This window comes from Salvelinus sp. IW2-2015, linkage group LG17, assembly GCF_002910315.2.
Source record: "Salvelinus sp. IW2-2015 linkage group LG17, ASM291031v2, whole genome shotgun sequence".
NCBI classification, from domain to species: Eukaryota; Metazoa; Chordata; class Actinopteri; order Salmoniformes; family Salmonidae; genus Salvelinus; species Salvelinus sp. IW2-2015.
The window spans coordinates 27,065,574-27,088,644 of NC_036857.1; the positions used below are offsets into that span (position 1 = coordinate 27,065,574).

Sequence of the window (23,071 nt, forward strand, 5' to 3'; positions counted from 1 at the left end):
TTTGAAGTTTGTGGAAATGTGAATTTAATATAGGAGAATATAACACAATATATCTGGTAGAAAAAAATACAAAGAAAAAACTAACCAGTGTTTTTTTACCACCATCTTTGAAATGCAAGAGAAAGATCACAGTAATAGCCATCACTCTGGTTGTAATTCCGATAGTGTCCACAAGATGGCAGCAGTGTATGTGCAAGGTTTCAAATGGATAACTTGAAGTGTGACTGAACCTCAAGACTTTTAGTGTGAAGTCCCCAGGTACATTTGGACAAATCGTGAAGGAGATATTCACATTAATATTAAAATGTTCTGCAAGAATATCATCAAATCTGTATACTTGGACTTTGATTTAGCTTTCCAAGTGTTAGTATTTGCAAAACAACCAGTTTTCATAATTCTGAAAATCCTTATAATTTTTATCCAAAATGAAAAGTCATGCTGTTGTACAATGTTAGTAGCTACATTTTACGACATTTACATTGTTTCCGGATACTCCCGTAAAGCCCAGCTCATTGACTATCTAGCTAGCTTTGCTTGGCCCCGATTGGTGCTTATTTGACAAAGATACAGTCGTTCAAGTGATGGCCGCCTGCGTCATCGGCGTGCCATGAAGGCGTCGCTCTCTGACCAAATATGGTGTCCTATAGGATATACTACACCCCTGATGAAATAGTGAAGTCTTGTTACCTTCTACGATCTCTGAGTAATAGATGTGAATGTGATTTTACTTATTAAAACAATGTTTAGGGTGAGATTTTCAGATTCCTTTCATTGCAAATTGAACGAGTAGAAATACAAAATCGATTGTGCATGTTATATGGACCTTTTTAGGATATGAAAACTGATTTTATCTAACAAAGGACACTTCATGTTATCTCTGGGACCCTTTGGATGATAGATCAGAGCAAGATTTCAGAARGTAAGTACACATTTCACCTTCGGAGGTGAATTTATCAAACCTATCGAGGTGAAAAAACTGTTTTGTTGTTAGGAGCTCTCCTCAAACAATAGCATGGCATTTTTTCGCAGTAATAGCTACTGTAAATTGGATAGTGCAGTTATATTAACAATAATTTAAGCTTTCAGCTTACTGAAATTTGTTGTTTCTCTAAATTCTGTGATCTTGACATAACGCGCTGCATGATTTACAACTGTCCCATTGAAGGGACGCCGATCCTTAAGAAGTTTTAAATTAAGGGGAACAGWTTCCCCCACGTTACCCTACTGATATGATCGAATGAAAGGGAGTGCTGCTCTCGGATCAGCMWTCTCCATTCAAATCTTACCTTAACATTATAATTATTTCACAATACTTACGACGGATCAGCTCCTAGAGATATTACCATCTACGGCTGCAAATATTGAGGTGTCTTATTCTAATGCTTACCCAATACAAATGCACTAAATTACCAATTTGGCACATCATTGCGCATGTTAGGCTACACATCAAGCAATCTATTGAGACAAGTGACAGACAGTAACCTACAAGTAGAAAGAAAGACATTTCAGTGTGTCCTACTTGTGCACCTGACATTAAAACGAGAAACTTCAAATAGAAGTCAATTCAAAATGCAATGTATTTCAATAGGATTGAAATGTGCCTATTGTCTACTGTTTATATTTTAACACAGTCATCTCAGTTTTCCTTAGATTATGAACGTTTTCAAGTGCAATGTTAATAATGGTTTTGGGAAACATCTCAGGGATTTAATGAGGGGACTATGGAGGTTCTAACGATGAATTTAGCCTTATTTAAGGATACATTTTTTGCCGAAAATGACATACCCAAATCTAATATGCTTTTGGGAAGCCGGTCCATGTTCTATTCTACCCATGCATACCCTAGGACATGGATCATCAACTAAATTCAGCCCCAGGACAATTTTTACTTAATAAGTGGATGGCCAGAACATAATTAAAAATAATTGGTAGACTGCAAATTGACCGCAAGAAGCCCAAGCATATATAACATTTGACAAAAACATAATCATTTCAAACCTTGCTTACGTTTGTATATGATCACATATATCTCTATTATGTGTGTGAATACCTTGGAACCGATTTCCAAAATTAAAATCACTTGGAGCCAATTTGCCGGTGTTTTTAGTCTTTTATGTCCAACAAAATAAACACTTTTGTTGCTCAGAAAACTTGGGGGGCCAAATAAAATCACCCGCAGGCCAAATTCATCCTGTGGGCCACTAGTTGGGGAACACTGCCCTAAGATCTCTATGTGCAAAGCATCCTCTAGGCCTAATGGACATGTAAGGGTTTTGCAGAATACACAACATCTGCATTTGAAATTAGTTTATTAATCTCTTGATCGATTTAGGTTTACTCTGCAATATGAGGGAGGACATCTGCATTGCTTGCTGTTTGTGGTTTTAGGCTGGGTTTCTGTATAGCACTTTGTGACATCTGCTGATGTAAAAAGGGTTTTATAAATACACTTGATTGATTGCAGACATGCTTAGAAAAATACATGTTTTAGCTAATTACAATATAACATTGTGCAATGTAACAATGACAATCAATCAAACAATAAAAAACACTTTGGCCTTTCATAAAATAATGAATAACCATTACCAGTCAAAAGTTTGGACACACCTACTCATTCAAGGGTTTTCCTTTATTTGTACTATTTTCTACATTGTAGAATAATAGTGAAGCCATCAAAACAATGAAATAACATATGGAATCATGTAGTAACCAAAAAAGTGTTAAACAAAACAAAATATATTTTATATTTGAGATTCTTCAAAGTAGCCATCCTTTGCCTTGATGACAGCTTTGCACATTCTTGGTGGCAATATAACCTAATCTCTAAATGACCTGTGGTAATAATATTTGGCAAAAACTGAAATATAGCTCGTGTTGCTGGGTGGGGTCCCCCATAGAACTGGCTTCTGTACCCTGGGTTGAGATTAAAACAGAACATTATGGGCTGGTTTTCAAATCACAGATTAGGCCTAGTTCTGTACTAATGGAGAATTTCCATTGAACATCCTTTTTAGTCTAGGACTAGGCTTAATCTGTGTCCAGGAAACCAGCCCGAAGTGTTGTCACTATTGGTATAATGCAAAGAAAACATAAAGCAGGTATCTGTCTGTAAATATGAAAATAATTATCTGTCTGTGGATTGAAACTTGTCTAGAACAATGCATTAACAAGGCCATTTCATGTAGCTAAATGTCAGTTATGGTGACGTTAATATGTAATACTGTCATTACTATTTTAGAACTATCCACTATCTACAATGCTAGTGGGTGAAATCAAATCATGATGAACGTGAAATAACCAACCTGGACTCCGGGGTAGATGTAACATAGTAAACACAAATCTGTCTCCCTCCATTTAATATATTGGRTCCCAAGTGGTGCAGTGGTCTAAGGCACTGCATCTCAGGTGTCACTACAGACCCTGGTTCAATCCTGGGCTGTATCACAACCGGCCGTGATCGGGAGTTCCATAGGGCGGCGCACAATTGGCCCAACGTCGTCCGGGTTAGTGGAGGGTTTGGCCGTCATTGTAAAATTGCACGAATTGCAATTCGTGCAATGTCTTACAAATTGGCGACACGTATGATATGTTACGAATTCCAATTTGTTGTGGCTAATGTTAGCTAGGCTAGAGGTTAAGTTTAGGGGAAGGGTTAGCTAGCTAACATGCTAAGTAGTTGCAGTAGTTGTCAGTGATGTGGTTCGATACACGTGACCTTTGGGTTGCTAGACGTTTGCATTATACGCCCACCCATCCTCCCCACTTTAGTTTTTGGCTTAAGTAACCTTTGGTCTTATGTTACCATACCAAATGTAACATATCATACTACTGTAATTTGAGTGTTACAGATTTATGTTTACTATGTTACGTCCTTGAAGCCAGGCTGTATTAACTGATCAGGACTAGTAAAATGTGTCTTAATAAGAACGAATGCACATGTCATACTGTAGGCTAGGGCTCTCAGTAACTCAGACATTACAGGTCTTGAGTGGCTCAGTTAGTAAGAGCYTGGCACCACCGATGGCAAGTTCATCACTGGTTTCAATTCCTGCAGGGATCACATACACATGCTAAAATTGTAGGCTATCCACTCATTGCACTGTAAGTTGCTTTGGATAAAAGTGGCAACTTGTATGGTTACAAATTAAACCCCATTCATAACCCCTTGCACATCTATCATTATCGAAAACAGATTAAAGGCAAAGTATGGATCCGGTAAGGCTACAACATGGTGTTTGAATATGACCATGCAGAGGAAATCTAACAGGAACAGCCTCAGTACATGTATTCTGAGAAATGAAGGAGAAAGCGGAAGTGAGTGGCATTTCAAATGGGCACAGTTGATCGTCTTCCTCTATAGGAAATAAATGTAACACTGGAAATTGTTTGAAACCGAGAGGCAGCTCCTATTAAGCCTCTTTGCCAGAACCTGAAGCTGCCTTATGCTTGGCCATGTAGTAGGCCCTGAACTCGTAAAGCGTCTCCCATCTCCATATAATTGTATAAAATGATGATCTCAAAGGTAAAAACCAATCCTATATCAGCACTCCTACTCTGAGACGCTTTTTGAATATGGGCCCAGACGACTATTTAGTTCCTCCTATAGTGAATAACATTTCTACTAAATAACATTGAAAACTTGCCCCATGGGAACATGATAAAACATAGATAAATGTTTCAAAAGAAACAGTAGTGTTCTCATAGCCTAATCCCAGATCTAGTTGTGCTGTTTAACCAACTTCTATGGCCATTGTCACATAAATGACTATAGGCGTTGGCAAGACAGCACAAATACATCTGGGACCAGGCTAGTATCCTCACTGTAGTTTAACGAGAGAGAGGTGATGGTCAGTATCAGTAACAGTAGTAGAGCTGAGAGCGTAGCCCCCTGAAGGTGTCATCATCCTGGGCAGCACCACCAGACTGCTGCCCTTCAAACAGCATGGAGTCTGGGAGAACTACGCCCTCTAGAGGATCTGGCTGGCAGAACTCCACTATAAACTCCTCCTCAGAGTCCAGTAATGTCTTCGACCAGGCTGACATGTCGAGGTGGCCGGCTACCCCACCATACTCCTCTGGCAGGACGGATCGAGGGATGTTGCGGTGCAGAGAGCGCAGGTCTGACCCATGGAGAACGTACTGTATGAAAAATAAAGGGAATTATGTTAGGCTGATGTGTCACAGAATCACAAAGGAGCATACAGTACTTCAAGTACTCCTGTTCATTTGATTAAGTTAATTCATAATGGCTAAATACATTTGAATTCACTAATAATCATATCACTGGTAACCCCTACATATAAAAAAAATAAAGGAGAGCAGCTAGGAGCTCAGATGCAAAAAATGTTATGTCCAACGTTTCGACAGACAAGCTGTCTTCATCAGGGTATAACCCCTGTATATAGCCTCGTTATTGTTATTTTATTGTGTTACTTGTTAATATTTATTTTATTTTTTACTTTAGTTTATTTAGTKAATATTTTCTTATCTCTATTTTCTTAAAACTGCAATGATGGTTAAGGGCTTGAAGTAAGCATTTCACGGTAAGGTTTACACCTGTTGTATTCGGCGCATGTGACAAATAAAATAAAATAAAATTAGATTAAATTAAATCTGAATGCAGTGATCAAAATTCAACAGGCTAATGTGTACAGAAAAAGGAGGATAAGAAGAAAGACTCACCCTCTCTGCCATCTTCTCCTTCAAAAAAGGCTTAATTATCGCAAAGATCCCTTTGAAAATCCGGGGCTCATTTATGATGTTAACAGCCTTGATTCTTATTGGGAAGCTATCCTGAAATGCAACATTGAAATTCAAATCTATTTATATTATTTACAAAATACACAAGCCAAGAGTATCTTTCTTAAGGGTGTTTGATAAGATAAATATTTGAGACCTGATTCGAGTGTACTTTGATCATGATGTTATGGTTGATAATATCAAAACTTAAATATCAGAACAGTAATAAGGTTACCTGAAGGATGCTGACAACCTTCTTGGCCAGGAATGGGCCCGGATTGGACGCCTGGGACAAGCCCACCCCAGTGTAGTCTGCTAAGATGACGATCCCATTCACCTGAGTCTCCTCTGGCTGAATCAGCTTCTCCAGAGTCAGGTAAATTGCCCGGATGTTGTCCTCAAATGGATAATCATTCGCTTTCCATTTTCCTGTTGTAAAATAATTTGTATTTAGTAACACCGAAAAAGGTCAAGCATAGGACAACTTTAATCTGTTATATCAAGGCTATTGGCAGACATGTTTTCAAGATTCCAATTTTTGTTTTTGCTGTATATGTTTATGAGCAGCTATTAGCTCCTATGTCATGCATTATAGTGTATTATAAACTGGGTGGTTCGAGCCCTGAATGCTGATGGGCTGACAGCCGTCGTATATCAGACGGTATAAAAATGGTATTACAAAACATTTATTTTTACTACTAATTACGTTGGTAACCAGTTTATAATAGCAATAAGGCACCTCAGGGGTTTGTGGTATATGGCCACTCCGCTTTGCATCGTGCCTAAGAACAGCCCTTAGCCGTGGTATATTGGCCATATACCACACCCCCTCGTGCCTTATTGTTTAATTATACATAGCTCATAGGGCATTGTAAATTATCAATTTCCGTCTCCTATAGATTAAATAAAATGTTATTCTATTGTTCTATTCTTCTACGATGAGTATGTTCATATGAATTGTTACCAAATAAAGATGAAAAAAAAAAGAGTTAGAGCCCTTCTTGGACATGGAAATACATTAGATAGTGCAAGCTAACACACTGACCAGGTCTGAGACAGAGGATGTAGCGTCCATTAGGGTCTGGATGGGGCAGAACAGTGAGGAAGCCCAGGTCTAACACATGTTTGATAGTGGAAGGTTTCAGGTCCTGGAAGACCTCAGGCCAGGCCCGCCGACTGGTATGGTAGTTAAGGAGAAGCTGCATGGCACGGTCATAGTCAAACTTCCTGGTGGTTGGACAAGGACATGGGACAGGACACCATTATGTTAGCGTCAAGATAGAACATCTTGAATAAGAAGAAACCAGGGCTCATATTCATAAACAGTATTAGAGAGAGTAGGAGTGCTGATCTAGGATCAGTTTTGACTTTCAAATCATAATTATATAATTTATATGGACGGGGGGACTGATCCTAGATCAGAACTCCTACTCTGAGACGCTTAGTGACAGTTTCCCAGAGCATTATGGGTAGGTACTGTAATACATCATGATATACCTGGCCCGTAGGAAGCGCAGGAGGAAGGCATCGTCCAGCCTGGTTCGGAGGTTAGGCTGCTCCTTCAGCACCATGTCCCTCAGGGCCTGCACGTCTCTCAGCCTCCACTCTGGCTTCTCCTGTAGCTCCTCCCGGGCTTTGGCTACCAGCTCTGGGGTCAGAGTGCAGGAGTAGATGGGTGGCGGAGGGCCGGGGAACCTGTAACCAGCCGCTGGTGGTTCCAGAGGAGGAGGAGACCCAAGATCAATGTGCCTCATAGGCGAGCTTTCTTCAGACATCATTTTGGCCACTAAAATATAAACAAATACCACATACATGTCTGGATAAAACAACACAGCAGAAATAGTCGTGGTACAAGAAAACCTGGACTGGAGAGCATTACAAGACAGTAGAACCACATGAGAAATACCACAATTACCACAGAACATCTCTAAGGTTGTTATCAGCAATTAGTCATACACTGTAGCCACAAAATGGTGTGTATTCTCTAGTCTAGCCTACAGCAACAGCAGTGACCTAAACAACATAAATGTCACGACAATATCTTGAAAACACTGTATTGTAAACACTATCCTGTATTTCCCATACATTCTGCTTTTGACCGCGCTGCACTCAAGAAGCTGTGCTTGCAAGCCACTGCGGATTCTGAATACCAACCAGAATGACGATAGTTTTTTTTGTATTTCCAGGGTCAAAAGTGTTCTCCAGACGAATGCTTAGTAAATCAAAACAGGAGCTGCCAACAACAAACCAACCTTTCTGGGTTTCCACTAGTTACCACAGCCACAGACAAAACTGGCTGTATCGTAAAAAATTAATTAGAACAAAATGAGCACTTTGGTCTTAACTTAAGGTCAGGGTTAGGCATAACGTTATCGGTGTGGTTAAGGTTTGGGTTAGGTTTAAAATCACATTTTGAAAATATAAATTGTAGAAATGGGCGGGGTTTATAACTTTGTGGCTGTAATAACTAGTGACGACTAGCTTTCTGGAGCAATCCGCGGCCAGTTCCGGGTGGCGCGAGATTCTTTCTCTCTTTGGTTACTCCGAAGCATGTGATGAGCTGCGTCATTCAGTACTTGCTTACAGTACATTGTAACAACAAATCATGATCAAAATTATACATCAACCCCTAAATAGGCTATTATGAATTGTGTTGYCTTTAGTTTTTTTTATTCGGATACATATTTATACAGATGAAATTAAAATGTAATTTATGATACACACTTTATATTTAATCATCTTCAGAAGAAAATGGTTAACCRAGGCCTTCTATAATGTGAAGTAAAGTCCATGCGCGTGATATGCACCTGATAATAGACAGGTTTTCTGCGGTCATTGGATCCGATAGATGGCGCAATTGCACCACAAACGTCGGTTGATAGGCCTAGAGATTGAGCAAATTGGATTGAACGCTTGCGTTACAGCTCTCCCCTTTTGGCTTCAATGGGACAGGTCATAGAAATTCTAAATAGACAATAGCCTTTTCTATTGCACTGTCGCTGCTACACGCTCCTAAACATGCATGTAAGACCACACTACTCCACACACTGGACCGCAATGAACTGGTAAAATATTTTATTTCACTACACTTGTTAACAAAACTCGAAGTTGGCCTATTACTGTAACGAGAAATGGAGGGGAGGTGACAGAGATAACCAATACAACCTGCTAGAAATGAAACAAACACAAAAATGTAAATGCCTTGTCTTGAACCTATCGATTAATATATTACTGACTTTTTCTTTAGCTTACTCAAGTAGAAAAATAATCTATGAGAAGCTTTATTTCACAGCTATCTGCAATTACTTTATGACATGTTATCAGCCTGAAGAAACACCCCTTGTACTATTTATCCTGACCATGCACTGCCACGTAGGCCACGGCTTTTCATTCGTCAGAGACGAAAACAGCCGACAAGCAATTCAAACTGGTTTTGAAATGTCACTTTAATTCTTTAGCCAGCGTTAACCTGTCCTCGATAAATAAACATTGAATATCATTATGGTCATTGACCATTATCCATATCATAATACCATGCTAATAATAATTGAGAAATACACATCTTGATGATTGTAGGCTATCTTCATCTTCAATACCATAGCTTAGTAATAACTAAGAACAGTAAAATGAAGATAACAAATCATCTAGTTCTCATTCACTTAACTTGTTGTACAATATTGACTTTTCCAGACAAATGTGTGATAGATATAGGGTGACAGGAGGAGACCTCTGAAATAATGTAGCAAATTATATGTTTTCCTTCTGACATAAAATCAGGGTTTATTAACAGTGGATAGGCTATGCCTTCTACATTTTTAATTTAYATGTTATTGGTCTCATACCATATAAGTTAAGGTTCCATTAAGTACTTGTATTGTGTAATTAAATAAGGGGCAGTGCAAAGTGATTTAAAAATAAACATCGACATTTTATTCATCTTCACATTGTAAGGTGAAACATATTGCCCATCTTTCCAGTGTATTGAATGAAAGGCCAGTTTATTCTGTAATTTAGTAGTTATAATACCATGACACAAAAGGATTCTATAGTCAAACAAAATACACTAACATGTCTTTACAGTAAAACTGCAAATATTTGTTATATCTAAACACCAATGCAATGCATTTATTTCAAATTGGAAAACATTGTGAGTTCCTCAACCTGTGAATGCCTTAAGCTTTTATGAAGTGGCTCCATAGAAAGTATACAGTATTAAATGGACTGCGCTGTTTTAATTCAAACATTTAAGCACGTTACTACAGAACTAAATAGCGATTTTTAGAACATATAGACAGGGACATATTAAACCATATTAGACAGGGACATATTTCAATGAAACACAACTGTCATACAGCAAGTTGAATAGAACTTGAAAAAGTAAAAAAAAAATAATCTGAACCAATTGACTACCTATTGTATAGCTATGTCTGTCACATTATTACATTATTTAAAACCATGACAATGTCGTTCTCATCTCTTGTCTGCTTGATACTACATTGTACATGTAATAATATTATTAGGCCTATGTACCTCTGGTGGGGGTCAGTTGACTAATGTATCCCAACTGTACAGTACACTCCTGAGATTTGTTGAGAATAAGTGTTTCTCACATATGAATTGTTTTTCATCTTTATACTGAGTATGTATAAATAAATAGAGATACTAGTGAAGATTATGAAATTGTGAATGCTTTGTTGGACGGGGTTTGTGGGGTCCAGTTCTATGTTAGATGGCTTCTTGTTTGGTGATGGTTGGCTGCGGGATGGAGCTAGTTTGCTTGGGCACGGTGGCTATAACCCCTTGAGCCATCTTATAGTGTTCTGAACTGGAGGCTGTGGGAGGAGAGGGAATTGGAGTTTCAGGAGTGGCTGCAACAAACCAGAAAGAATCAGTTAGTGAAGGAATTCACTAAACTACACAGTCAGGTACACAGCAAAGCAGCATATTTACCTTGTGGCATGACATTACTTGGAAAGAAAACTTTTTTTTCTTCCAGACAAGGAATAAGCACTTTTGTGAAATTTCTGAGGGAATTAAAAATGTTAAGAAAAAAATAACAGACGTTTTCTTTGACAAAGTAAGCCTGATTAGTCTCTCTGAAGAATTTAGTGGATTATTCTGCCAAGCTTGTTTGTCCTTCCAACTACCTGACTGTTGCAAATGGGAGTGGATTGATGCCACTGAGCCCATCGTTGGTTGAGAATCTCAGGCATTTTTAGGTACATTTTATGGTCGGTGTCCCGTACACAACTTTCAGTGCTTTTGAATCCAGGACTAGGCTTAAACTGTTTTTGGGGAACCTGCCCTCAGAGTTGGACATTTAAAGTCGGGCATATGTAGTTATTGATACTCACAGATTTGGACGTTATGGATGGGAGTAGCCATGTTGCTGACCACAATGACATTGTTGCTGAGGTGTTCCTGAACCAGATGTGGCTGCAGAGAGTGAGGTGTGTGAGTTGTCTCATTAGCAGAACCTGAGGGAAACCACAAAACATGCAAAAATCACACAAACAGTTAGTTTCCTCATTCACTGTGARACTGTCCATTGGTAATACAGTATGATAACTAACTAGCATTTTATCCTATTGAAAAGTGTACACTTRTTTAGACAATAGAACTAATGGAAACTTGTTTGTACTCAATTCTTTTGGCATTACTTTTGGCCATAGATTTAGAATTGTTGTTTCTCAGTAACAATATCAAGAAGGCTAACCTCCTAAGAGCATCTCTTGGAGCAGGTTGTCAATCTTGGCCATCCCAAATAGCTTGACAAACTGTATCTGTTCGATCATCTGCCAGGTGATGCTCTGTAGTGTGGGCAGCAGCAGGAGCAGCTCTCCGAAGCGTCCCCGGGAGTCATACTGCCGGTCGTTGATGTAGTCCTCTAGGCTGACCTGAATCTGGTAACGCATCCGTTTGATCTTACTGGCGTCACTCAGACCTTTGGCATCTGGAGCAGGAGAGAGTAGGTGTTTGGTCAATAGCTTGGTCACTCACTGCCTGGTCATATTGCTCGTAGAACAACCATTTCTAGTCAATAGTTGTGTTACTCACTGGTAACAWCAGTGAGTGATAGTCTGTTTATTTTAAAAGTGATGTGTTTCATGTAGTACCTGGATCGAAGAAAACAATGGCTTTCAAACAAGCGTATTCATTGTCGTCTATCTGGTGCTCCTGGAAGGACAGCACTAGCTCGTCCAGAATCCTAACTGCTACCCGGATCACTTCCAACTCGGGGCAGTTCCGGGGAATAATGTGGTCATTTCCTATAAAAAAAAACAGAAAAAAAGAACTGTCTTGTAGGGTAGGATCACTCTGTGTTTGATGAACCCCCCCCCCCAAACAAGTATCATATTGCTATCATAAACTATTCTGACAATTATAACTAGTCTATTATATGACATATGTGATGTACTGTAGCTAAGATGTTATCTTGACTTCACCTAATAGCAGGAGGTCCTTGTACAACATAGACCTCTTTGCAACTCCAAGCAGAAGATGCTCTCCAGCATGAGCTCGCAGCAATGCCACCTGAAATAAAGTAAAGTCATTTCATTATTAGCTTTAACCTTGAAACTGTCTTGCAGCAAAACACCTCTTACCAGCATACATGCTAGTCTCCATGTTAACTGTCTCTTCTATGAAACCATTTATTTGATAAGACATGGGAAATATTCAGGGTTGGGGTGTGTCACGGCCGTCGTAAGTAGCGGACCAAGGTGCAGCGTGGTGAGCTTACATTTTCCTTTTTATTAGAAATGACGCCGACAATAACAATTAACAATACAAAACAACCGTGAAGCTTAAGGGCTAATGCCACAAACAAAGTTAACTTCCCACACTGAAAGGAGGGAAAAGGGCTACCTAAGTATGGTCCCCAATCAGAGACAACGATAGACAGCTGTCCCTGATTGAGAACCATACCCGGCCAAAACATAGAAATACCAAAATCATAGAAAACAAAACATAGAATGCCCACCCCAAATCACACCCTGACCAAACCAAATAGAGACAATAAAAGGCTCTCTAAGGTCAGGGCGTGACAGGGAGTAACTTATTACATGTAGTAAGTTACATGTCATCTGATTACAAAATAGCTTACTGTTACCAGCAAAAATATTGTAATCAGAAAGACAAATACTTTTGAAAAACTAGATGATTACTTCTTGGATTACTTTTAAATTCAGAAAGGATGTTTGTGGAAAAGATACATTATGACTCCTTTCTGTTTTCTCAATTAGATTGAATTCAGCATTGAAAAAAGTTTTAGTTTGTTCCACCTGAGCGAGTCCACTATGATGACACACCAAATGCATTTGATTTATTTGAGAGTTTTTATTGAACCTTTACCAGCAGGGAGTCATGCTGAGAACAAGGTCTCTTTTACAGAAGAGCCCTGTAATTATGTTTAGGAATATTTTCACAGTTTGATGGATTCTTTTTGTCTTCTTCTAATGCCTCTTAAGGTTCCCCTTAACCAAAAAGTAACTAAAAGTAATCAGATGACGTTACTGATTACAATTTTGGACACATAACTAGTACATGTAAAGGATTACATTTAGAAAGTAACCTACCCAACCCTGGAAATATTATACCTCTTATGCCACTTATACCTAACCATTAAACAAGGAAGCTTTCCCACCACCTTTTAGGTCACTGAAGAGCTGACCAGAGTCAAGTAAGTGTGTGAAGATACACCTGTTGGATCCCTCACTAATTCAATTTCAGCAAATCAGTTACCAAGCCCTGGTCATCACAGTGTTAATGATTCTGGAATGGTTCTGAGCACAGATAGAACTTTCAAACCAGCTCATCATATTGTAACTGGTGATTCAAATACATTAACCCCTTCTTTGGATTCGGAGGTCTTTACAGCAGCAGCACTCCCTACTCAAAATGCTGATTGGAGAGATGTATATTCCATGGACACATAGCTTTAAGTTGTTCTTTTTAGGAATGACAATAATACTTAACTCCAACATTATTTTTTTAAATCCCAGCCCCCGACCCCACAGGAGGCCTTTTGCTTCTTGCTAAGCCTCCATTGTAAATATAACTGTTGTGCTTAATTGACTTGCCTGGTTAAATATAGGTTTAATAAAATACTTGAATTATCTATCAGACTGGTTTCCTGACCTATATTGCAGGCTTTTTAGTCCAAGTCAAAATGGCCCATAAAGTGCAATACCCCAGAATAAGAGTAGTATGGTTTAGTCCAACCTAGTTTAGTCCAGTCCAGTCCAAGTCTATCACTGTAAAGTCTAGTGCAACGTCTTACCTGGTCATCCAGAGGCAGATCACAGAAGGCAGGGATGTACTTGGCCCATTCTACCAGCACCAGCAGCTGCTGTTTCATTGATTCACACACATCTGTGGACGGTCGCTATCTTTTTCGTCCTGACGTCACCATTCAGTATGGGCCCAGGTGAGGATATCTACACACACACAAACACACACACACACCCACACACACACACACACACACACACACACACACACACACACACACACACACACACACACAATAATAAATACATGTGTGTTCTATTCATAGACAAATTATCAACACCACTTATTTAACCAAAATAAATTCTATTTCAATACAACTTTTTACCCATTCTGGGGCAATTTAAAATGACTTTAAAATGACTTACAATGATTTCGATCGAAATAGCCATATCCATGGGCCTTACCTGTCTTGAGAGTACATCTGCCTGGATGAGTGCATTGATAGATGGTAAACTGCTGTCTTCATAGCTAGATCTTCTGGTGCTGATTCTGTCTCTTTCGTTCTGTACAGCTGAGAAACAAATAAACCGTAGCTATCAGAATAGAATAGATCCTTTATTATCTATTGTTCACCAGAAACTGTTCAGTCAAAGCACTCCCCATACTGCCATTCTGACTCAACTTGACAAACCTACAAAGTCATACAACTCAAATATGCCATTCTTTTCATAATAAACGGTGCATACAATATTATCTGACACTCATTAACAATTATTATGGGGATATTATCATTGACTCATATTAGCATTGACTTCGAGGGAGACAAAAGTCTCCCAAGGTTGATGTGTTTATCAGTATGTGTGGCTATAATTCCCCCACAATTCCCCCACAGTACTGTTTGCTCAGCATAAGCTGGTCATAGACTTTAGTGCATCATGGAGTCAACATTAACAAAGTGCTGGCCTCCTGGCTCTTGCAACATACCTCATGAGCAGTCCCAATGGCTCTGCTCGGCTCTACAATGCTACGATAGGGACTGGCTGATAAAAATGGGACGTTCTAGTTCTAGGATATCCTTTACCAGAGATTATGAAATAACTGCTAGTGTCATCACGTTCTTGTACAAAAAGTAGAGACTGAGCATAATACATACTACCACAATATGACCACATAGGCCTCAATCATCTCAATCATTTTTTCACTCTTTCACTCTTGTAAATTACCATTTGAATGAAGTTGAATGAATTGTATACCTTCTTTTTTCATGCCAGCTCGAAAGCATTTCTTCAATCGACAGTATCTGCATTGATTCCTTTTGTCTTTGTCCACAATGCACTGTCTGTTGAACCTGGAGAAGGAAGTTAGAAAGAATGCTTTAGATGAATTGTGTTGCAGTAGAGAGAAAACTGTTGTTGAATATGCCAGTGTCATTATTGCAACCGTCTGTATAAGTCATTCTTTCATTGTTATCTCTGGCTCTAGAGGCATAAATCAGCAATTGCAACTTCACTGTCATTATTCTTGCCAAATGGACCGGAATATGGTGGTTCTGTTGTTTGCCCTTGCGTATAATGTACTGTATATACGCACCTGCATGAGTACATGTGGTTTTTGCGAACACTCCGGCGGAAAAAGCCTTTGCAGCCGTCACAGCTAGAGGCCCCGTAGTGCTTGCCCGTGGCCCTGTCCCCACAGATGGCACACAGGGCGACCGCCCCGAGGTGGTTGGCTGTGTTCATGTTGGCACTCTCAGCCGGTGAGGAGTCTGAAACAACAGACAGAGAGATATTGTGGGTGCTACACTATGTAAAGCATTTTGAGCTGTGGAAAAATGCTATATCAATCCAGTCTTCCTCTTCAGGTCAGGAGGTCTTTGGGTCATCAATGTTTGACTTAGGGAAGAGGATGTGTATGTGTGCAGTGGGATAAGTAGTTACTAGACATTTTTGATGACAATGAAATAATTCACAGCTTGGAACTTTTTGGAAGTTAGCCTGTGAGTATAGGGATGGATGGTGTGGAGTGACTAGTTGAAAAGAGTTAGAAAGGCTTGAGCTGGAGGAAATGTTATGTGATGCTGAAATATTTGTTACTTTTAGCAGAATGTTTGCTATAAAACATGAAAAAGTCATGTTTCGACTCGTAGCTCTCTCAGTCCTCATATTTATTGACTAATTGGTCAATATAATGACTGAATATTATATTCAGTCATTAACTTAACATATTTTCGAAGCAAACAGACACTTTGATTAGTTTAGTTTAAAAGTTGAGAACAACCGGCATCAAGTGATTACATTAAAGTCGGTCAGTGTCATTGCTGATTGATCAAATGGGCAGACACTTTGATTAGTTTAGTTTAAAAGTTGAGAACAACCGGCATCAAGTGATTACATTAAAGTCGGTCAGTGTCATTGCTGATTGATCAAATGGGCTAATACGGCTATGATCAGGCTATGGTCTATTACAGTAGTATTTACTGTCTATCTGAGTAGTAGCTGAAATCCCAGTCAAGGTAAACAGTAACTGATCCAGGATTTGATTACCTCTGAAAACGCAATCACTGGAGACAGGCAGTCTCACCCTCCCTCAAAGTCATCAATGAGATGACTGGTTCAATCAATCATACAGTATGGAAGGTTTCTGCCAACACTTTACATTGAGTTACTCACAGTTATACCTGTGTAGTAAAGCTGTAATTATACTGGTAAAAACATTTATTGTTGAAATAAACTACACATATACAATGTACTGTATGCTGTTTACGTATCATAAACAATCTGAATATGTATGTGTATAAGCCTGTACAATGAGTAAGGAATAACACAGATGATATTGGCCATGCAATTCGATTGTCTTTCAAGGGTCATTGCCTTTTCTTCCTCAGAGGAAATTGTTTAATTTCAGAATCAAGTTCACAGCTGAATGTCATGGGAGACTAGAAAGGCCAATGTTTCACTTTCAAAAAAACTATCATGCTGTCAAAGAACTCTGAGAAATGCTTTTCTCATTGTATGGACCTCGAAATGCGTGGGAACATAGATGCATGTAACAAGAGAGTGATGTCCATGTCACTTAAATCATATAGTGAATATCTATTTGTTGTAACTCTATCTTAGGTCAAATATACAGTCTACAAGTTACAACAGGATAAGGTCATTCTCTACCAAACAGTTGTTTCACCACCAAATCATCCAGATGCATTGTGTGTATTGTGCAAAACCCCTGAATGTTTTACTATTGCAACAAAAGGTGATCATATTATCAGAAAAGCACATTCTCATCCTTTTGCATCCAATACAAGATTGGACAAATGACAGCTACTTTTGATGACATCAACTAAAACTTCAGTAGCCAAAAGTCTCAAAGTTCAACCAGGCAACGTATGACTCTGACTCACCTGTGCCCATGGAGAGCACTTGCATGTTTTCAAACTCCAGGGTGGTGTAGGCTGGGTCCAGGGCATCGCTATAGTCTGCCATATCCATGTCTACTAGTTCTTTGGACAAACAAATTCCCTCTCAGCTACCTGACAGTGGGGAAAAAGATTTGTCCAAGAGGCTAAGTGCCCCCCTGCACCCCTCCTCCCCCTTCTCCCATATTTGGCCAAGCTCCTCCTCATAAAGGTAGATAGAGATACCGCTGAGTATGCGATGGGGACAGTCTCTTCTCCAGAGCTCCGGAGGAGGAGGCCATGAGGAGCCTGGTTGTGACTGACAGGAGGAGCCTCCTCCCAGTTAGGCTGCTAACTAGAGGAGGGGTGGGGTGAATGTCAAGTTGATATTTAACTAGACTCCTCTATTGGTGTATCACAGTTGTTTTTTCTCAAAGATAACATAACTTGGAACTCTCAATCTTTTCCCTTCTCTCTCTCTCTCTCTCTCTCTCTCGCCTTCCTTCTTTCTCTTTCCACCGTGCTGTCAGTAATAGATCAACAATTATACTATGAGAGACATAAAATGTTGAATCTCAGCCAAATCATTGTGCTTTACTTGCTTGACATCACCTCTTGTTGTTTCCTGCCAGTTTAAACCAGTTGTCCATCAGATAACTGATGGCTTTGACCAAAAAATTGGAAGCTCAACTTGTAGGCCATCCAAAGAATGCCAAGACACTCTTACCCCACGAGAGAGATTAAACAAACATAGAATTGCCCACCCAAATCACACCCTGACCAAACCAAATAGAGACACTAAAAGGCTCTCTAAGGTCAGGGCGTGACAGGGAGTAACTTATTACATGTAGTAAGTTCATGTCATCTGATTACAAAATAGCTTACTGTTACCAGCAAAAATATTGTAATCAGAAAGACAATACTTTTGAAAAACTAGATGATTACTTCTTGAGATTACTTTTAAATTCAGAAAGGATGTTTGTCGGAAAAGATACATTATGACTCCTTTCTGTTTCTCAATTAGATTGAGATTCAGCATTGAACAAAGTTTTAGTTTGTTCACCTGAGCGAGTCCCACTATGATGACACACCAAATGCATTTGATTTATTTGAGAGTTTTATTGAACCTTACCAGCAGGGAGTCATGCTGAGAACAAGTCTCTTTTACAGAAGAGCCCTGTAATTATGTTTAGGAATATTTTCAACAGTTTGATGGATTCTTTTTGTCTTCTTCTAATGCCTCTTAAGGTTCCCCTTAACAAAAAGTAACTAAAGTAATCAGATGACGTTACTCTGATTACAATTTTGGACACATAACTAGTACATGTAAAGGATTACATTTAGAAAGTAACCTACCCAACCCTGGAAATATTATACCTCTTATGCCACTTATACCTAACCATTACAACAAGGAAGCTTTCCCACCACCTTTTAGGTCACTGAAGAGCTGACCAGAGTCAAGTAAGTGTGTGAAGATATCCTGTTGGATCCCTCACTAATTCAATTTCAGCAAATCAGTTACCAAGCCCTGGTCATCACATGTCGTTAATGATTCTGGAATGGTTCTGAGCACAGATAGAACTTTCAAACCAGCTATCATATTGTAAACTGGTGATTCAAATACATTACCCCTTCTTTGGATTCGGAGGTCTTTACAGCAGCAGCACTCCTACTCAAAATGCTGATTGGAGAGATGTATATTCCATGACACATAGCTTTAAGTTGTTCTTTTTAGGAATGACAATAATAACTTAACTCCAACATTATTTTTTTAAATCCCCCCCGACCCACAGGAGGCCTTTTTGCTTCTTGCTTAGCCTCCATTGTAAATATAACTGTTTTGTGCTTTAATTGACTTGCCTGGTTAAATATAGGTTTTAATAATACTTGAATTATCTATCAGACTGGTTTCCTGACCTATATTGCAGGCTTTTTAGTCCAAGTCAAATGGCCCATAAAGTGCAATACCCCAGAATAAGAGTAGTATGGTTTAGTCCAACCTAGTTTAGTCCAGTCCAGTCCAAGTCTTCTGTAAATCTAGTGCAACGTCTTACCTGGTCATCCAGAGGCAGATCACAGAAGCAGGGATGTACTTGGCCCATTCTACCAGCACAGCAGCTGCTGTTTCATTGATTCACACCATCTGTGACGGTCGCTATCTTTTTCGTCCTGACGTCACCATTCAGTATGGCCCAGGTGAGGATATCTAACACACACCAAAACAACACACACACAACACACACACACACACACACAACACACACACAACACACACACACACAACACACACACACACACAACACACACACACACACACCACACACACACACACACACCACCACACACACACACACACAATAATAATACTGTGTGTTCTATTCATAGACAAATTTCAAACACCACTTATTTAACCAAAATAAATTCTATTTCAATACAACTTTTACCCATTCTGGGGCAATTTAAAATGACTTTAAAATGACTTATACAATGATTTCGATCGAAATAAGCCATATCCATGGGCCTTACCTGTCTTGAGAGTACATCTGCCTGGATGGTGCATTGATAGATGGTAACTGCTGTCTTCATAGCTAGATCTTCTGGTCTGATTTCTGTCTCTTTCGTTCTGTACAGCCTGAGAAACAAATAAACGTAGCTATCAGAATAGAATAGATCCTTTATTATCTATTGTTACCAGAAACTGTTCAGTTCAAAGCACTCCCATACTGCATTCTGACTCAACTTGACAAACCTACAAAGTCATACAACTCAATATGCCATTCTTTTCATAATAAAACGGTTGCATACAATATTATCTGACACTCATTAACAATTATTAATGGGGATATTTATCATTGACTCATATTAAGCATTATTCGAGGAGACAAAAAGTGTCCCCAAGGTTGATGGTGTTTATCAGTATGTGTGGGCTATAATTCCCCCACAATTCCCCCAAGTACTGTTTTGCTCAGCATAAGCTGGTCATAGACTTAGTGCATCATGGAGTCAACCATTAACAAATGCTGGCTCCTGGCTCTTGCAACACTACCTCATGAGCAGTCCCAATGGCTCTGCTCGGCTCTACCATGCTACGATAGGGACTGGCTATAAAAATGGGACGTTCTAGTTCTAGGATATCCTTTACCAGAGATTATGAAATACTGCTAGTGTCATCACGTTCTTCGTACAAAAGTAGAGACTGAGCAATATACATACTACCAACTATTGACCAATAGGCCTCAATCATCTCAATCATTTTTTCACTTCTTTCACTCTTGTAAATTACCATTGAATGAAGTTGAATGAATTGTATACCTTCTTTTTCATGCCAGCTCGAAAGCATTTTCTTCAATCGACAGTATCTGCATTGATTCCTTTTGTCTTTGTCCACAATGCACTTGTCCTGTTGACCTGGAGAGGACAGTTAGAAAGAATGCTTAGATTGAATTGTGTGCAGTAGAGAGAAACTGTTGTTGAATATGCCAGTGTCATTATTGCAACCGTCTGTATAAGTCATCTCTTTCATTGTTATCTCTGGCTCTAGAGGCATAAATCAGCAATTGCAACTTCACTGTCATTATTCTTGCCAATGACCGGAATATGGTGTTCTGTTGTTTGCCTTGCGTATAATGTACTGTATATACGCACCTGCATGAGTACATGTGGTTTTTGCGAACACTCCGGCGGAAAAGCCTTTATGCAGCCGTCACAGCTAGAGGCCCCGTAGTGCTGCCCGTGCCCTGTCCCAGATGGCACACACGGGCGACCGCCCCGAGGTGGTTGGCTGTGTTCATGTTGGCACTCTAGCCGGTGAGGAGTCTGAACAACAGACAGACGAGATATTGTGGGTGCTACACTATGTAAAGCATTTTGAGCTGTCGGAAAAATGCTAATATCAATCCAGTTTCCTCTTCAGGTCAGGAGGTCTTTGGGTCATCAATGTTTTGACTTAGGGAAGAGGATGTGTATGTGTGGCAGTGGATAAGTAGTTACTAGACATTTTGATGACAATGAAATAATTCACAGCTTGGAACTTTTGGAAGTTGAGCCTGTGAGTATAGGGATGGATGGTGTGGAGTGACTAGTGAAAAGAGTTAGAAAGCTTGAGCTGGAGGAAATGTTATGTGATGCTGAAATATTTGTTACCTTTTAGCAGAATGTTTGCTATAAAACATGAAAAAGTCATGTCACTCGTAGCTCTCCTCAGTCCTCATATTTATTGACTAATTGTCAATATAATGACTGAATATTAATTCAGTCATTAACTTAACATATTTTCGAAGCAAACAGACACTTTGATTAGTTTAGTTTAAAAGTTGAGACAACCGCATCAAGTGATTACATAAAGTCGGTCAGTGCATGCTGATGATCAAATGGGCAGACACTTTGATTATGTTGTTTAAAGTGAGAAACAACGGGCATCAAGTGATTACATTAAAGTCGGTCAGTGTCATTGTGATTGATCAAATAGCAGACATTTGATTAGTTAGTTTTAAAAGTGAGACAACCGCATCAAGTGATTACATTAAAGTCGGTCAGTTGTCATTGCTGATTGATCAAATGGGCTAATACGGCTATGATCAGGCTATGGTCTATTACAGTATATTTACTGTCTATCATGAGTAGTAGCTGAAATCCCAGTCCAAGGTAAACAGTAACTGATCCAGGATTTGATTACCTCTTGAAAACGCAATCACTGGAAGACAGGCAGTCTCACCCTCCTCAAAGTCATCAATGAGATGACTGGTTCATCAATCATACAGTATGGAAGGTTTCTGCCAAACTTTACATTGAGTTACTCAACGTTATACCTGTGTAGTAAAGCTGTAATTATACTGGTAAAACATTTATTGTTGAAATAACTACACATATACAATGTACTGTATGCTGTTTACGTATCATAAACAATCTGAATATGTATGTGTATAAGCCTGTACAATGAGTAAGATAACACAGATGATATTGGCCATGCAATTCGATTTGTCTTTCAAGGGTCATTGCCTTTTCTTCCTCAGAGGAAATTGTTTAATTTCAGAATCAAGTTCACAGCTGAATGTCATGGGAGACTAGAAAGGCCAATGTTTCACTTTCAAAAAAACTATCATGCTGTCAAAGAACTCTGAGAAATGCTTTTCTCATTGTATGGACCTCCGAAATGCGTGGGAACATAGATGCATGTAACAAGAGAGTAGTGTCCATGTCACTTAAATCATATAGTGAATATCTATTTGTTTTAACTCTATCTTAGGTCAAATATACAGTCTACAAGTTACAACAGATAAGGTCATTCTCTACCAAACAGTTGTTTCACCACAAATCATCCAGATGCATTGTGTGTATTGTGCAAAACCCCTGAATGTTACTATTGCAACAAAAGGTGATCATATTATCAGAAAAAGCACATTCTCATCCTTTTGCATCCAATACAAGATTGGACAAAGACAGCTACTTTTGATGACATCAACTAAAACTTCAGTAGCCAAAGTCTCAAAGTTCAACCAGGCAACGTATGACTCTGACTCACCTGTGCCCATGGAGAGCACTTGCATGTTTTCAAATTCCAATGTGGTGTAGGCTGGGTCCAGGGCGTCACTATAGTCTGCCATGTCCATGTCTCCCAGTGGTTTGGACAAACAAATTCCCTCTCAGCTACCTGACAGTTGATCAAAAAGACTTGTCCATGAAGCTAAGTGCCTTCCCTTCTCACCCCCC

General features: G+C 39.3%; 2 protein-coding genes and 1 pseudogene across 5 annotated transcripts; all 3 read right to left on the reverse strand.

Moving 5' to 3' along the window:
• Positions 1–2,610: 2,610 nt before the first annotated feature.
• Positions 2,611–8,187, reverse strand: LOC111976632 (alpha-tocopherol transfer protein-like). Of its 4 annotated transcripts, none has more exons than XM_024005620.2 (6): positions 7,992–8,187; positions 7,237–7,525; positions 6,785–6,966; positions 5,975–6,168; positions 5,683–5,793; positions 2,611–5,139 (listed from the first exon to the last, which is right to left on the reverse strand). In XM_024005620.2, the coding sequence occupies exons 2-6, from the start codon at positions 7,515–7,517 to the stop codon at positions 4,855–4,857; spliced, it is 1,053 nt and encodes a 350-aa protein (XP_023861388.1). In that variant the 5' UTR covers positions 7,518–7,525; positions 7,992–8,187; the 3' UTR covers positions 2,611–4,854. The 4 variants fall into 4 exon arrangements, with proteins under 4 accessions (XP_023861388.1, XP_023861386.1, XP_023861387.1 ...); XM_024005618.2 differs by having other exon boundaries at positions 7,894–8,187; XM_024005619.2 differs by having other exon boundaries at positions 7,825–8,187.
• A 1,459-nt stretch (positions 8,188–9,646) lies between these two features.
• On the reverse strand, positions 9,647–17,522 carry LOC111976625 (hepatocyte nuclear factor 4-alpha-like). Its single transcript, XM_024005611.1, is given in 11 exon segments — positions 9,647–10,607; positions 11,094–11,216; positions 11,456–11,692; positions 11,856–12,008; positions 12,186–12,273; positions 14,021–14,116; positions 14,118–14,177; positions 14,436–14,542; positions 15,225–15,319; positions 15,562–15,736; positions 17,369–17,522. Coding segments are annotated over 11 exon segments (1,365 nt in total). The 5' UTR covers positions 17,457–17,522; the 3' UTR covers positions 9,647–10,464.
• Positions 17,523–19,031: 1,509 nt separating this feature from the next.
• On the reverse strand, positions 19,032–23,065 carry LOC111976309 (hepatocyte nuclear factor 4-alpha-like; annotated as a pseudogene).
• Positions 23,066–23,071: the final 6 nt, after the last annotated feature.